The sequence below is a fragment of the Dissoconium aciculare genome (genome assembly GCF_010015565.1).
Source record: "Dissoconium aciculare CBS 342.82 unplaced genomic scaffold K489scaffold_8, whole genome shotgun sequence".
Taxonomy (NCBI): domain Eukaryota; kingdom Fungi; phylum Ascomycota; class Dothideomycetes; order Mycosphaerellales; family Dissoconiaceae; genus Dissoconium; species Dissoconium aciculare.
In genome coordinates, this window is record NW_022984958.1 from 714561 (window position 1) to 728259 (window position 13699).

General features: G+C 52.9%; 6 protein-coding genes across 6 annotated transcripts; all 6 read right to left on the reverse strand.

The window, feature by feature from the left end:
• Nucleotides 1-828: 828 nt before the first annotated feature.
• On the reverse strand, nucleotides 829-1954 carry K489DRAFT_252218 (uncharacterized protein). Its single transcript, XM_033599968.1, has one exon. It carries the CDS (start codon nucleotides 1617-1619, stop codon nucleotides 1053-1055), a length of 567 nt encoding a protein of 188 aa, XP_033458654.1. The 5' UTR covers nucleotides 1620-1954; the 3' UTR covers nucleotides 829-1052.
• Nucleotides 1955-2787: 833 nt separating this feature from the next.
• K489DRAFT_304311 (uncharacterized protein) lies at nucleotides 2788-3339 on the reverse strand (the record flags this gene model as incomplete). The annotated part of the gene is made up of 1 exon (XM_033600508.1): nucleotides 2788-3339. A coding segment is annotated over one exon (552 nt), but the record flags the coding sequence as incomplete, so codon positions are not given.
• A 2227-nt stretch (nucleotides 3340-5566) lies between these two features.
• Nucleotides 5567-7177, reverse strand: K489DRAFT_321846 (uncharacterized protein; the record flags this gene model as incomplete). Its single annotated transcript, XM_033601574.1, has 2 exons — nucleotides 5567-5712; nucleotides 5854-7177. Coding segments are annotated over 2 exons (1470 nt in total), but the record flags the coding sequence as incomplete, so codon positions are not given.
• Nucleotides 7178-8777: 1600 nt separating this feature from the next.
• On the reverse strand, nucleotides 8778-10694 carry K489DRAFT_381611 (Metallo-dependent phosphatase). The gene is made up of 5 exons (XM_033605167.1): nucleotides 10350-10694; nucleotides 10176-10299; nucleotides 10019-10109; nucleotides 9785-9965; nucleotides 8778-9720 (listed from the first exon to the last, which is right to left on the reverse strand). The coding sequence occupies exons 1-5, from the start codon at nucleotides 10364-10366 to the stop codon at nucleotides 8823-8825; spliced, it is 1311 nt and encodes a 436-aa protein (XP_033458657.1). The 5' UTR covers nucleotides 10367-10694; the 3' UTR covers nucleotides 8778-8822.
• Nucleotides 10695-11141: 447 nt separating this feature from the next.
• On the reverse strand, nucleotides 11142-11886 carry K489DRAFT_321780 (NAD(P)-binding protein; the record flags this gene model as incomplete). Its single annotated transcript, XM_033601571.1, has 2 exons — nucleotides 11142-11278; nucleotides 11334-11886. 2 exons carry the CDS (start codon nucleotides 11884-11886, stop codon nucleotides 11142-11144), a joined length of 690 nt encoding a protein of 229 aa, XP_033458658.1.
• A 685-nt stretch (nucleotides 11887-12571) lies between these two features.
• On the reverse strand, nucleotides 12572-13627 carry K489DRAFT_321770 (uncharacterized protein; the record flags this gene model as incomplete). Its single annotated transcript, XM_033601570.1, has 1 exon — nucleotides 12572-13627. One exon carries the CDS (start codon nucleotides 13625-13627, stop codon nucleotides 12572-12574), a length of 1056 nt encoding a protein of 351 aa, XP_033458659.1.
• Nucleotides 13628-13699: the final 72 nt, after the last annotated feature.

Consider the following 13699-nt stretch of genomic DNA (forward strand, 5'->3'; position numbering starts at 1 on the left):
TCAAGCTTTGGGGAACGTTGGAAGATGTCCCGCAGATGTTGGAATTGTTGTTAGACCGGAGCAGCCCACCTTGGCGATGAGCTCCCAAAGCTTCCCGTCGTCTTCTGAGCGCGCTATTGAGGGCGTTGTTGTGAGTGTCTCTGTGCGAACAACGCAATCGTGGTTCGAGTTGTGGAAATAGGTACAGTCCGGGACAAGTTGGAGCGCATGCGATTGCGACAGACGCCAACAACAATAACATCAACAACAGTGGGGGTGGTCGAAGAGAGGTTGGAAATGCGGGGGTGGGGCAGCCAGATGGCAGCACAGTAGTGGATTACATATGTCAGGCTGTTGGGTGGAGGGCAAGGTGTGCATGATGAACCGAGCGCAAAACAAAGCATGCGCCGGCGGACGCGAATGTCGACAAACCGCGGGCCGCGTCCAATGATGATGCAAGCGCCACGCTTTGTCGTCTTCCAAGGTTCCCTTCCGATTCCTCTTGGTTCGAACTCTCTCTAGTGGCGGGTGGAAGTCGATCCGCGATGGGCGACATGCAACATAACGATAAGGTCATGCCATTTCGAGGCCTATTGGTGGTTCGGGAAGAATGGACGATAAAGTAGAATACGAAGAGAGAGAGAGAGAGAGAGAGAGTGTGTGTGTGTGTGCCTGTCGCTGGACGTGATGTTTGGATATGCGATGTGGACCAGCAGAAGACGCGGGTTAATTGAGTCCCAAACGCCGCCAAGCAGGGTCGAAGCAGAGCAAAAACGATTCTAGATGTAATAAAAAATATGGGAGGGAGGAGCAATAGTGGTGGTATACTGGAAGTGGGTGCTAGCCGGATGTAAAACTCAGGACATCGGAGATGCGATCGAAATACTGTAGCCTTTGTGTATGTACGGCATGAACCTCCTCACCAGTGGGTGTCCTTCACTACAGCGCAGCCGATGGGCATGATGGTCTCTGATCGGGCCAATGGCTCTCTTCTCCTTCCACTAATCAGGCAGAGCTTTGTCATTCGCGAGAAAAAATGCAATGGTTCACGCTGTCCTCATGATGCACGCGCGCTATGCAGGAAGGCAGCGAGGGAAGGAACATCCAACATCGATCGCTGAACCAGCCTGACATCTATTGCTATAGACACCACCACTCCCAACAATCTTCTCCCCGAAGAAGCCGCCACCAAAGCATTCGACCCTCTGTGTCATCAACAAACAAAAAGAAAATCTTGGAAGCTGTGTGCCCGTTTTGCCCGACCATGAGAGCTCTTGGGAGCCCGAGAACAAAGGAGAAGGCACATCGGGTGGGTGGCCAGCACGTGGCAATTGTCGACCCTCCTGGCGATTGCCATCAAAGCCTGAGCGATTATGTAAAGCGTCAAAGTTGCGGCTGGGCAGGTGGTGCAATTCTGGAATGACCTCATACCGGGAGATCTGCGACGGATCAGAGGGTGTGTTGTTTGTGTGCGTAGAAAATTCAGACATTGCCCAGGTGTGCATGTCGAGATCGATAAAGGTCGAATACGTTCGTGCTAGGCACCTAGGTAAGGTAAAGTTGTGTGTTGAGAGGTGGAAAGAAATCGTTTCGACCGCGATAGAAACTATATGGAAGGATATCAAAGCCGCCCAAAACATTAAAAGTCATACTCATTCATAAAATCATCTCTGCTGTCGTTGCGAGTTCGTGGATGCGCCTGACTCCAGCCCACCATATTCTCGCCTCGTCAATCAAAATGCGACTTCGCAACGTGGTGTGTCACCGCAGCCTCGTCGCCCTCGAACACGTTACATACGGGACACTTGGCTACAGCCGTCGAGGCCGAAGCCGACGCGCTGATGATGCTCATCCGATCGGCAGGCGTCGCCGTCTCGGGTGAGAGGTCTGCCGGGACGAACGAGAGTCGCTTGTCGTTCCGCGCTGGGAGAGGTGGCGGACCTGATGGCGGTGGAGGGACTACAATAGGCTCTGCGGCAGCAGCAGGTGGCGAGACGATAACAGGCACTGCGTTGGCTGGCGCCGGGGTAGCGGGAGGCTGTGGCGGAGCGGGAGAAGGAGTCCGGGTGCGTAGTGGTAATGGCCAATCGTTGCCGTGAGGTTGCAGGAGGTCGGAAGGATCGATCTCGCTCATCTCTGGCCCTTCTTCTGCAGGGGCTACGTGATCTTCAGATTCTTGCTGTCGCAAAGGATCGACGATGCTTTCGGTGTGTTCGGTAGCTGTTGTGTTCTCAAGAGCAGCATCGGAGCTGCGAGGTTCATCAGCCTGAACCTAGTGAAAGAAGACGAGGTTCTCGAGAAATTCGACGCTTACTTCGAGACTTGGAAGCCCGGTTGTAGAGCTTGAGGTACCGGATGAGCCTCCTGCTGTTGTTGTTGCTGTGTCTGTGACCACGATCCTTCGCTCGCCTGCTGTGATAGCTGTGACGATGGTCGTGGTGCATATGCGACATACGGGACCGGCGTCGAATGTTTCGGCGACGATGCTTGACCTGGCTGAAATGTCTGGTCACCGGGCAGCTCGGAGTAGAAAACTCGCCCGGAGTCTTGTGAGATTGGCATCTCATGGATAGGCACCAGGTTGGAAGCTCCCGAAGGCTGGTAACCCACGGCGCTACTGTTGGCGCTGCCAATGCTGCCAACACTCCCACGATAGCTGTGACTGTGCGCCAAATCATGGTACTTGCCGTAACCCTTGTTATCCACCGTGCTGGCCTGAGACAACGCTGGACTGGCCGGCGCATTGGGACCATACATGAAGGTCGGGCTGGAAGGCGGGCTGACGCCGAATTCATCCAGGCCGCCGCGTGGCTTGGATGTTTTTAACTTGCCGTGCTCAAACATGGCAAGGAGTTTTCCTTCGTCAAGCAACTCGGCCTTCCGCGTCAGACGGTTGATCATGATACCCGTAGCCTCTTTCGCCTCTTTCTTGACAATACCCATCATGGCAACGTTACATGTGATCTCCACATCCTCGCGCAGGTATAGTCCGTCCACTGGAGTGTCCACACCTAGCTCGCGGGCCTCACGCGGCTCACCGGGCTGGTTGCCGCCGATGCGGTATTTGTTGCGCATATCAACGCCAAGTGGCGCATAGACGTGCGTCTGCAGTCCCCATGGTTGGTCGTGGAAGACGCCTTTGAAGGAGTATTTGGACTTGATACCAAGACCCCAGGTGATGATCTGCGAGATCTCGTACCAGCTGCTGTAGTATTCATCAGTCGAGGCGTTCCGTGGCGCCTCGATACTGCGCACACCCGTCACCAATGGGTTCAATTGTATGACCTCCTCATGGCTGTGCAGTAGCTCGAGGGCGAGCTGGCGTGGTATGTTGGCGGGTAAAGGTGTGATCTTCGTGTAGACGGTCTTGCCCATGGTGCTGGTCGCACTGAGAGCGTTTGATGCTGCAGTGTGTACGAGCGGTCCCGCAGGTTGGATTTCGAGCAGAGACCGGCACGTCTGAGACGCGGTCCAGTTTTTCAGGTGTCAGGGTCTACAGCTGGCGAGGCGGATTGCCGGGGACGAAGAGCGAGTGGTTTGCAGGTGGATTTATTTGGAGAAAATATTGTACTCCCGTGTCAATATCGCGCAAGCGTGTGGGTATACAAGAGGGAAAGATGGTCTTGAAGGAGTGAGAAATAGAAATAGACCGGGAAGCACAAAGAGTCAGCACTTGCGCGTGTCGGTGGTGTGAGTGAAACCAATGCGGAGGGATCATGAACATCGCACCACCTGCTGCCGAATCTACCCAGCTAAGTAATGTGCCTGACTACAGCGAATGGTCGGTCGTCAGCCACTCGGCGCCACGTCAAGCTTCCGCATGCGAAAAATCTGGCGATTGAAGCAGAGTGCAGTGCAACGGAATCGCTGTGGAGGAGGTGGTTGTTCCCACTGTAGAGGCAACATCATCATGGAAAACGGATGACGAAATGCCGAATTGCTGCGCCCTACTCGTCCAAGGACGCTATGATGTTCTCGTGCCGATGACACAAGAAGCTAAATATTCACGCCCGCCTGTGTCGACCTAGGCCAGCGCTGGGAGCGGGAGCATTGCATCGCTGACTCAGCTCACGGCGGGCCAAACAAGGGAACGGGCGAAGGCCCAGGCATGGCTCCTTGGCAGGTACACATTTGTCATCGTCGAGTGAGACAGAACAGGAGGAGCAGCAACTGGGTTGGATTTGGAATCTCTTTTGCACCAGTGCTAGACTGCGAAGCTCCGAGATATCGTTTTTCGCTGCACACAGCTCGTCCAAGTTCTCATACCAGACGACTCTGACGATGTCGGTCAAAGATCAATTGCTACCGTATCAAAAGTCCGATGCAAGAAAAATAATACAAGAAGGCATTCTCGAAGACACCAAACAGAGCGAGGTGAGAAAACATCGTAAGCCTCATGAATGGTGGGAAAAATGTGCAGCCATCCTTTTGACTTTCCTGTGTCAATGGTCCAATGTCGGTGGTCGCCGCATGAGAAGCATTCCCCCTCGCAGCGTTCCATCATCCTCGATTATCCGGGTCGCGTGACTCGGGTCTACCACAAATCCGCTTGGTGTTCCTGCGCCTGCTGTCGACGCTGCTGCAGCAGCTGCTGCCGGAGTTGGCCGATTCTCTCATTTTGGGGACGCACGGCTTCGGGCTCAATATATCCCATGTGAAGAGGCATGGCGGGATTGTGGTTGATAAACAGGCCAGCGCGGTCATTGTCGGCCACATTGGTATAATAAGCTGCGCCGTAAGGGAAGGCATGCTCATGGTGACCAACTCCATCGTCATGATAATCGGGACGGTCTGCTGGTTGCCAAGGGCGAGCGGCCACTGCGACGTTATCTGGACCGAGTGCCTCTTCGAGTTCGCGGTCGAGCGTGTAGGCTGCCTCGGGGTCTAAGACAGGATTTCTCCAGTCACCGTTGGCAACTCGTTCGGGCCGATTTCGTTGGAAAAAATTGTAGCCATCACCTCCGGCTCTTGCATTGAGAGGAGCGGCAGCGCCATTGTGCTGATCAAGTTGATCGGCCCCATCGTCAGCTCCATCGAGAAAGTGAGGCCATTGTTGTTGTCTTTGTCCTAGAATCTGCTCTGCCTGCTGCAATCCTGGTACTGGTCCGTTCCGCAGTGGCAATTGTAGTCTCGCAAATCCTGCCTCTGCCTGCCGCTGCTGTCTCCTGGACTCCAGGAATGCACGTTGCTCCTGTTGTCGCTCCCACTGCCGTTCTCGCTGTAGTTGCTCCTGCTGCTGTTGCCGGAGTATATATTCCTGCATAATGTCACGCGTTTGCTGCTGGTGTTGGTGATGTGCTTGTGCCCATTGTTCGTGTCGCTGTCTCTGCTGCTCCAATAATTCTCTCGCTCTCTGAAAGGTCCTCCTCTGTCCTTCTGCTAGCAATCGTCGTTGTACATTGACTGCTTGTTCTGCGGGAAATTGTGCCGCACGATCTTGGATCGGGAGCAGCGGCTGATGGAGCTGATTCCAAGGATCCTGGGCGTCAACGTAACGGAGTGCCCCACCACGATGAGCGTGTGCTCTCGCTTGGCCTTGTATCTCATTTGGAGGCCCTGCAATTCCGTGTTGAGCCCGCTCGGTAGGTAATTCGATGGCGAGCTCCTCGGCGGTGATGTGCGGGAGTTCGGCCAACACTGCTGCACGGGCGAGCCTCTCGGCTTCCTCAATATCTCGCTTGTGTCTATCTTCAGCATTGTCATATAGAGGGCATTTGGCCTTACGCTTCGAAGCTTCGGCCGCAGCAGCAGTGACGTTGGCGCCAGCCCCGTTGTCGGGATTAACTGCTCTACGAGGTACAGGATCAGCGCGATTGGCTTGTGCATTTTGATCGAAGCGATATGGGACGGCAGCGGGTGGAATGTGAGCGCCACGCGCTCTCTGCCCATCATCGAAATGATGGTAGTCTTTGACATTTTCTCCACAGCAGTAGCACTGTAGATTACCGCATGCAGGACAGGTCATTTTATTGCAGCCACTCTCCTTGATGAACTGCTGACGACAACCGTTGCAACGTCGAACGAAGGCGGCCGACATAGCTTCTTCAATTCGATGCCGGCCATCGAGCCTCCGCTCATCTTCGGCTTCCTTACATGTCTGGGGTAAATGGCTGCCTTTGTTGCATCGTCGACAGCTGACAATACCGCAGTCTGGAGCTGCGCATCGGAACTCGCTGTCCTCGTCCTTGCTGATATCCATAATAGCTTTGTATTCGCAGAAAGGACATTCTTCGAGATCATCGAGACCAGCGTCTCGGATATCGGCCAATTGCTGGATCCGCGCCAGTCGAGCCAGCAGGTCCTTGTCAGCGAGAAGATTAATTTGCGCAGGAGCAAAACCTGCACCACAGCCAGCGGTGCACAGAACACGACAACGGGATTGGCCGACTTCGGCGTTGATATAAGTTTCAGCACAAGAGAAGCAAGTGAAGTGAGCGACGGGACCATCGCAATGTATTTGACGATTCATTGGCATCTCATCGAAACATGCTTGACATTCAGCTATCGCGCCGGCCGCAGTTGCTGCCTTGATGTTTTGCTCTTCTTCAAGCTTACGTGCATTTTGTGCTTCGCGCTGGCGGCGAAGGTAATCTGCGTGCCTTCGAGCAGCTTGTAGCTCGGCGATGAGATCTGGACGACTTCCTCCGTCACCAGTGTATATGTCAGCATCTCTACCACGAGCTACGCGACCCCGACCAAATACGGGATGCATTCCAAGTTGATGGTCTTCTTTTGCTCTTGCTAGAGCAAGGTAACTTGGAAAGAGACGGTGATGCTGAGCTACTATTCTGCTGATGTACTCCTTGGTCATCTCCATGAATTCTGCTTTTAAAATAAGAGCGACAAGCCAACGACTACTCGCGGATGAACGTAGTGGGTCCATGTATTTCGCGACGTCTGCGGCCGCTATAGCCGACTCGGAGCTATTCGATCGCTTGCGTTTTCGATCGCTCGGCACGATCCTGGGTTGTCGAGGATAGGGGAACTTTGCAAGTATTTGATTAACCACTTCCTCAAAGCGGGCCCGTCCTGTCACTATGGCAGGATTTTCCACAAGCCAGAGGCTGTGGACGAAGTCATGTTCGATATCAGGAAACATGGCTTGAACGTGACGTAAGCAGTCATCGGCATCAATAATCTCGCTTTGCTCGGGCGTCAGCGCGCGAGCCGGCGGAGTAGCAGATCTCATAACCGGCATAGGCGCGCCCCAGTCGAGTATTTGATCATCATCGAGGGCAAATCCGCTGTCGTTGCCGAGGGAAAGGCCTTGTCGTGCAGTGGAGCGGAAGGCAAGTTCTTCAATGACTTGACCCTGTTCATTTTCTTGGCGGATGGCGTTGATGTTCAGACCTTCGATCGATGCGTCCAGTGATTGCCGTGGTTGGTCAATAATAGGATCATGGAATGATTGAGCAAAGGAATGGCGATTGAGCGCGTCTGCGAAATCATTCCATCTTTGTACGTTGTCTCCGAGGATCTCTATCCCACCAGATTCTTCGTCATCGCTGGTAAGATCAATGACTACGCGGTCTGCGGAGGTGACAGGCTCCATGAAGCGGACAGATGTCACGGAGAGCGGAAAGAGATATAGTGCCACTCTCAGAGGAACGATCGGCTAAATAGTGAACGGACTTGGGAGGTCACGAGAGCTGCTGCAAGGAATGGGATGTGTAAGCGTTCACATGAGCGGATATAAATCATTTGCTTCGCGAGGGGAGGAGGAGTTTAGAGGCGTGGTGATTCGCCAGTCTGTCCGGTGACCTATCATCAAATCGAAATGATTAAAGGCAGGTGTAGGTCTATTCGTGTGTCGAGCTGCAAGTGGCTCGAGCTGCAGGCGTAGGCGCAGAAGGGGCGAGTTGGCGACGAGCCCATCTCGAGCAAATCCACGATCAACGGATGTGTCCTGTGTTGCGCGACGGACAGCAGCACAGGCGGAATGGCACCGGATTCGAGCCTTGCCTTTCTGCGAGGTTCATGAAAATATGCAGGACGGACGTAATAGAAATGACACAAGCAACCGGCTGATGATGTCAAAATCGAACCGAATGTGGATCTCAAGGGCGGCCGCCGGGGAGCGCGGGAGTATCGAACCGTGGAGATGTTGGCACAAAAAGATAAATGCTTCCAACCTTGGAAGGTTGATAAAGAGGCGGCACGGATTTTCAATTGGAGGAAAGAATCGGTGAGAAGAAAACCGAGATTATCTAGGTATGCAAGGGAAGAGCAAATGGAACGATCGGTCAGGCCGCAATGGGCGGGCAAGCGGTGCCATGTGCGCGTACGAGCCCAGCCTATGTGCCAATCGATGGCAGCTGGGGCCCTTGGGAGGACCTGGACGCAGGCATGTGAGGCAAATTGACGGAGTCATGAATACCTACCTAGGTAGGTATGCAGGTGTCCGTTATTAATATTATACACAAGTACCCGACGTTAGTAACATGACAATTGCCAGGGATAGAACGCAACATTAAACGGTCGCACGTGTGCGCTGGCTTGAAAACCGAGTGCCGAACGCTCGAGGCTCGGAGCCCATCTGTACTGTTCACTCGACAGCATGCCCCTGCTCGTTTCCTGTTCCTTACAAGATTGGATATAATCTCCTGTCCGACTAGGCAGGTATCGCACACACTCATTATCATTCTTGTAGTAAATCCACGTGTCGCGCCTCGTTCATTGCTCCGATGACTTCGGAGCCAGATTCCGAACAAAGGAACCCTAACGCACATCTGTCTCTATTTTAGATGACATAATTTCGACTTGGGTCTCAGGAGAACTACGAATCACGATTGTCAATACCTGACTGCGACCAGCATTTCAAAGGTAATATGAATGGCCATGATCTATAAGAAGTAATCTGCTACCGGTTTCTTCGCCGGCATACCTCTCGAGTCTTGCGGAGCAGCTTCGAATACCCGATATCGTCGTCCAGGTCCGGGAAGCAGATCCATCAACGCAAGCGATCCGTCAGAGGTCACACGCCTCACCTCGCCGTCCACGAGATCAGTGCGCCGACTGAAATCGAGCGGTGCGCGAGGATGATACCCGGCATTCCCGCCATTCTCGCCAATCTCCAGAATTGCTGCGACATTGCCACACCGGTAGCAATAGTTGGGCGCAGACCAAACGGTGACGATCGTGCTGTGAAACATTTCTTTGAAACCCTCCATGACGAGCTGATGTGCACGGCAGACGAGCGAGAGATCGTTCTTCCAATTGAACGATTTCACCACGTCTGCTCCGAAGAGGTATCCAGCGCCGCGAGGTGACATGCCCCAACCCTTGACGTCGTCCGGATCTGACCAGAGCAGATCGCACATGGCGCCTTCGTGGGGCACTTCTTGTTTCCGGTCGATAACCCGGATCTTGTCGAGTGTATCGACAAGAGGACTGAGCCCACCGTGCACGCAGAACACGGCGCCATCGGGATTTTGTGTCGTGCTGCCATTGCTCGAGGATGTGGCACCTGTGCCAGGTGCACCAAGTGGGGGTGATGCCGCGTCAGTCTCGGACGAAGGTGATGACGGTGGCTGGGAATCCTCGCGACTACTCTGCAATCGACTCCGCGAATACCGCGCCAATATCCTGTTGTGTGTATCTAGTACTTCAACTTCCGTCTCTTCGATTGAGGGATGTGGCTGTTCGGGATTTGCAAACGGCGCATCGACTGGGTTGAGCTGTTTAGCAGCACCGACCACCAGAGCGCCGAGAGCAAGGTAGTCAAAGACCTCACAGCAATATCTAAAACGAGCAGATTAGCATTCTCTCACTGCTATGAGGCATGCCAACAGACAGAGCGACGTACCGCCAGACATTCGCGCTGCCGTATTTCCGTAGACATTCATCATAAAAGCCGTATACTGTCGTAATTTGTCGAGATTCATGATTGCCTCGAATGAGCGTTATCCGATCCGGATACCGCACCTTGAGACACAAGAGAAGAAGGAAAGACTCGAGGGAGTAAAATCCTCGATCGACGAAATCGCCTAAAGGAGATCAGTCGAATGCACACGAGCCGAACATGCCCGGTGCTGCTTACCCATGAATAGGTAATTTGTCTCAGGAACATCGCCTCCGACCTTGAAAAGCTCCATGAGATCGTGAAACTGTCCGTGGATATCGCCGCATATCTAAATTGACGTTTCTGTCAGCCTACTCTTTCTTGCTGTTCCTTTCGGAGTTTTCCTCAGTCATACCGTCACCGGCGCATCTACCATGACCACATTGCCTTCCTCAAGAAGCAGCTCCCTCGCCTTATAGCACAGTTCCCGCACCTGAACTTCTGGTATCGGACGACATGACCGCAATTGCTCGATCGCCCTAGCTCCTCTCAGTGTTTGCGCCAGGACAATGTGGTCGCGTGCTCCTACCTGTCCAAGTCGCTCATGTTGTGATATGCGCCTCCAGGCGCTTCGCCTGAAAGACGATTGTGATATCCTGACCACCTCCTTCAGGTCGAAGAACAGTCTTGCCTCGGGCTCGTATTCCTCGGCGATGCGATATTTCGATAGCAGTCTGGTTTGGAAAGTGGCGCTCCAGGGTCTCGAAACGGTTTCGCGGATCGTCGAATTCTCGGAGCCACGAGCGTGGTCAGACTTGTTGGCTACCTATCTTCAGGCGTGGAAATATCTCGTTGATATCGATTGGTGTATTGAAGCGACTTTGCTCAGCATGAACGTCTTCAGACCTGGATCGAATGAGTGCGACAGCTCCAAAGTCAAAGCGTGCAGAAAGTACGCTGGCGTTCATGCAGCACGCGAAGCCGGCGCGTCTCCACGCAAGGGTCGGTTAGATCCGACGGCCATTTTCATTGCGCATTTGACCTGCATTCACAATCTCGAGCGGAACATTTGCAGATCACAAATTGACGTCATTCCAATATCAATGCGACGTGCGTTTATGGAATGATACAACCCCATCCACACTGATTTCGCGTGTATCATAGGACCGTGGAATGGCGATGCCAAGTATTGCTGCCCCTCATCGGCCACGTTGGAGTTGGATGTGCGCTGGAGTTCAACGCACTTCCTAGGTTGGACTTGATATAATCACTTTCCAAGGTTGTTGGGAATATTGTTTAAGGTTGAGAAATATAAAAAAACATAGCGAGACCTTACGGAGTCAGGAAGGTTGACTAGTACCAATATGCATGGGTATTATCCTCAATCCTTCCATTCTGTCCTCCCATACTTGACGACATCGGCCTGTTCAAGGACCCAGTACTTGCTCGGAGCCTTGCCTTCACTCGCGAGCTTTACCGCAGCGACGGTAGCTCTCGCGATGATCTTCTGATCTTGACCTGTAGAGGATGTGAGTCAAATGCCGAGGTTTTATCCAGATTAGAGGCAGCTTACCGAGGGAGTCCTGGAATGCAGGGCTAATCTTGTGCAGATTGGACACGAGGTTCTCGAAGAAGGGGGCCTTTGGTGTTTCTCGCTCAAGGATCATTCCAGGACGCATGATGATCGCTTGTTCGAAGTCGAGCTCTTTGATAGCGTCCTCAACACCAATCTTCATCTTGCTGTATGGCACATAGCGACTCAGAAGGCCTCGTGTTCCTGCACTGGAAATGTATACAAATGTCTTGACGCCAGCTGCCTTGGCGGCTTGTGCCAGCTCGATGCAGAGGTCGTGATCAATCTTCCATTGATTCTGGAGCCCACCGGCCTCAGCGCGCGTCGTTCCTAAAGCGTTAAAAACCACCGATGGAGGCGGCGTGAGACCTGCGATCGCAGGCGCCCATTTAGAAGTATCGGTCTCCAGGGTCGCATCTAGTTTCGCCGATTCCTGCTTCGGCAGTCGTCGAGAAATGGTTTTGATGGAAGTATATGCATCTTGTGCAATGGTAGTAGCAAGTAGGTTGCTGCCAATTGCACCAGTGCACCCAAAAATTGCTGCTGTCGCCATCTTGCGTGAGTATCTAGGTATGTTCGTTCCTGTTTTTGATGGAGTGTCGCGTGAGCTACAGAAAGTCAGATCGCCCGCGGCTGGATTGGCACGAGCGTCTGGACATTCGCAGCGCCAGCGTAGCGTCGAACGCATCACGAATTCGTCGGCGGGAAGTGATAGTACTAATTTCCTGGATTTTTAATTTCCGCTGAAAGGCCACTATCGAATCTGAATACATTCCGTTACAGCTGATCGCTGACTGTAAACCCACTTATTACTGGAGATGGTGTTCTGAGAAAGAAAAGCATGCAGACCCGAAGACACAAAGGTGGGTTTTGTAGCCTGACGATGGCGATGATGAGCCGAATCTCAATTCGCATCTCTGGGCCAGCAGAGCAATCTTGACATGTGCGATTCACAAGCCAAGCAGGACGCTCGCTCAGAAGGCCGGCAATGAGCAGTCGAGTTGAAATTGAGCTTGTGCGTGTTGCACCGTGCGAGAGCGTGAATTTGGATATGACACGTGAAAGGGCTATGTTTCTGAAGTGCAAAGTATTGCATTGGATAAATATGTTTACAGATCCTGGCAGATGCATGCAACAGACCGGCAATCATGACAGGACCTGGAAGGAAAACGAGATCTGATCGTTTCGAAAAACAATTTCGCCACACGTGCAACGCCATCCCCAACGCCTTGTATTCATTATTCATGACCGCCGAACCCATTCGAGGTACCTTCCTCGCCGGCCCCGACTGTGCCGCCGGCAGCTTCTGCCAATCGTTCTTCTTCCTTCCTCTGCCGGGCTGCTTCGGTTTCGCGTCGCAATGCTTCCAAGTTCCAGGCACCAGGTTCGTCATCATCGCCTTCATCATCACTGCCTTGCCAGTCTCCCTTCTCAAAGAGGGCTTTACCGGTGGCTTCCTTCAATTTCTGTGCCTCTGCCTCCGCGGCCTTCTTATCTAAGCGCTCCTTCTTCCATTTTGCGAAACTTTCGGGTGTGACAGGTGTGAGGGTGCCAGTAAGTTTATGTCTTTCACTCTCCAAGAAGTCCTCCAAGGTGAGAGTGGCCATAGGTGACTTGTCCATAAGAGCCTTTTCTGCTGCGCGTTGTTCCTTGGTCTTGAGCACGAAACCAGGTGGCAGCGAATGTCTGTACATGCACTGATCACCTCCATTGGGGCATGTCCAGAACCAACCGTACTTTTGATTCTCGACAGCCTCAATGAAGAATTTACAGACCTTGTCTGTCGTGGTCTTCGGATTGCCGTGCTTACTCATAACCACACTTCGTAGCTTCTCCTCGTCCCAAGTTGACATGTCATCCTTCTTTTTCTCGTCGCCTTCACCCTCGCCTTCTCGCGTATCTGTGTATAGTGACCTCTTCTCCTGCTTTCGCTCCACATCGAGATCGTGGCTGAATTTGCATTTTCGTCCCTTGTCACAGTGTCCCTTCTTGAAGAATTGGCACAGAATGGTTTTGGGATCCACTCCAAACGGCACTTTTTGGATTTGGACTGGTTTGAACAGTTCCGCAGTCTCCCGAGCTGCAGCATCCGCAGCAGCCTTTTCTTTCTCTCGCTGGAGCTTGTCCGCTTCCTTCTTCCTTTCCTCGGGCGACTTGCCGCCAGTGGTAGAAGCAGCGATTTGCTTGATGTGTCTTTGTGCGGCACCACCCTTTTTGTTTTTCATACCAAAAGTCTTGTCCTCCACGGTCGTCTTTTTCTTCGCTGGCTCATTGCCTCCCTTTTTGGGCGCCATGGTGGGCGATCACGGTCGGTTGTGGTAGAGATGGTGTAAATATCCGGTTGAAATTCTGTTGGCCGTGCGATT

What these genes read in the sequence shown, in the direction of transcription:
- K489DRAFT_252218 (XM_033599968.1), bottom strand. Translation starts at nt 1,619, where the DNA reads ATGTTTTGGGCGGCTTTGATATCCTTCCATATAGTTTCTATCGCGGTC.
- K489DRAFT_381611 (XM_033605167.1), bottom strand. An exon ending in TGGTAGATGCGCCGGTGACG is followed by an intron (nt 10,110 to 10,175) that starts GTATGACTGAGG and finishes ACGTCAATTTAG; the next exon opens with ATATGCGGCGATATCCACGG. An exon ending in GGCAGCGCGAATGTCTGGCG is followed by an intron (nt 9,721 to 9,784) that starts GTACGTCGCTCT and finishes TGCTCGTTTTAG; the next exon opens with ATATTGCTGTGAGGTCTTTG.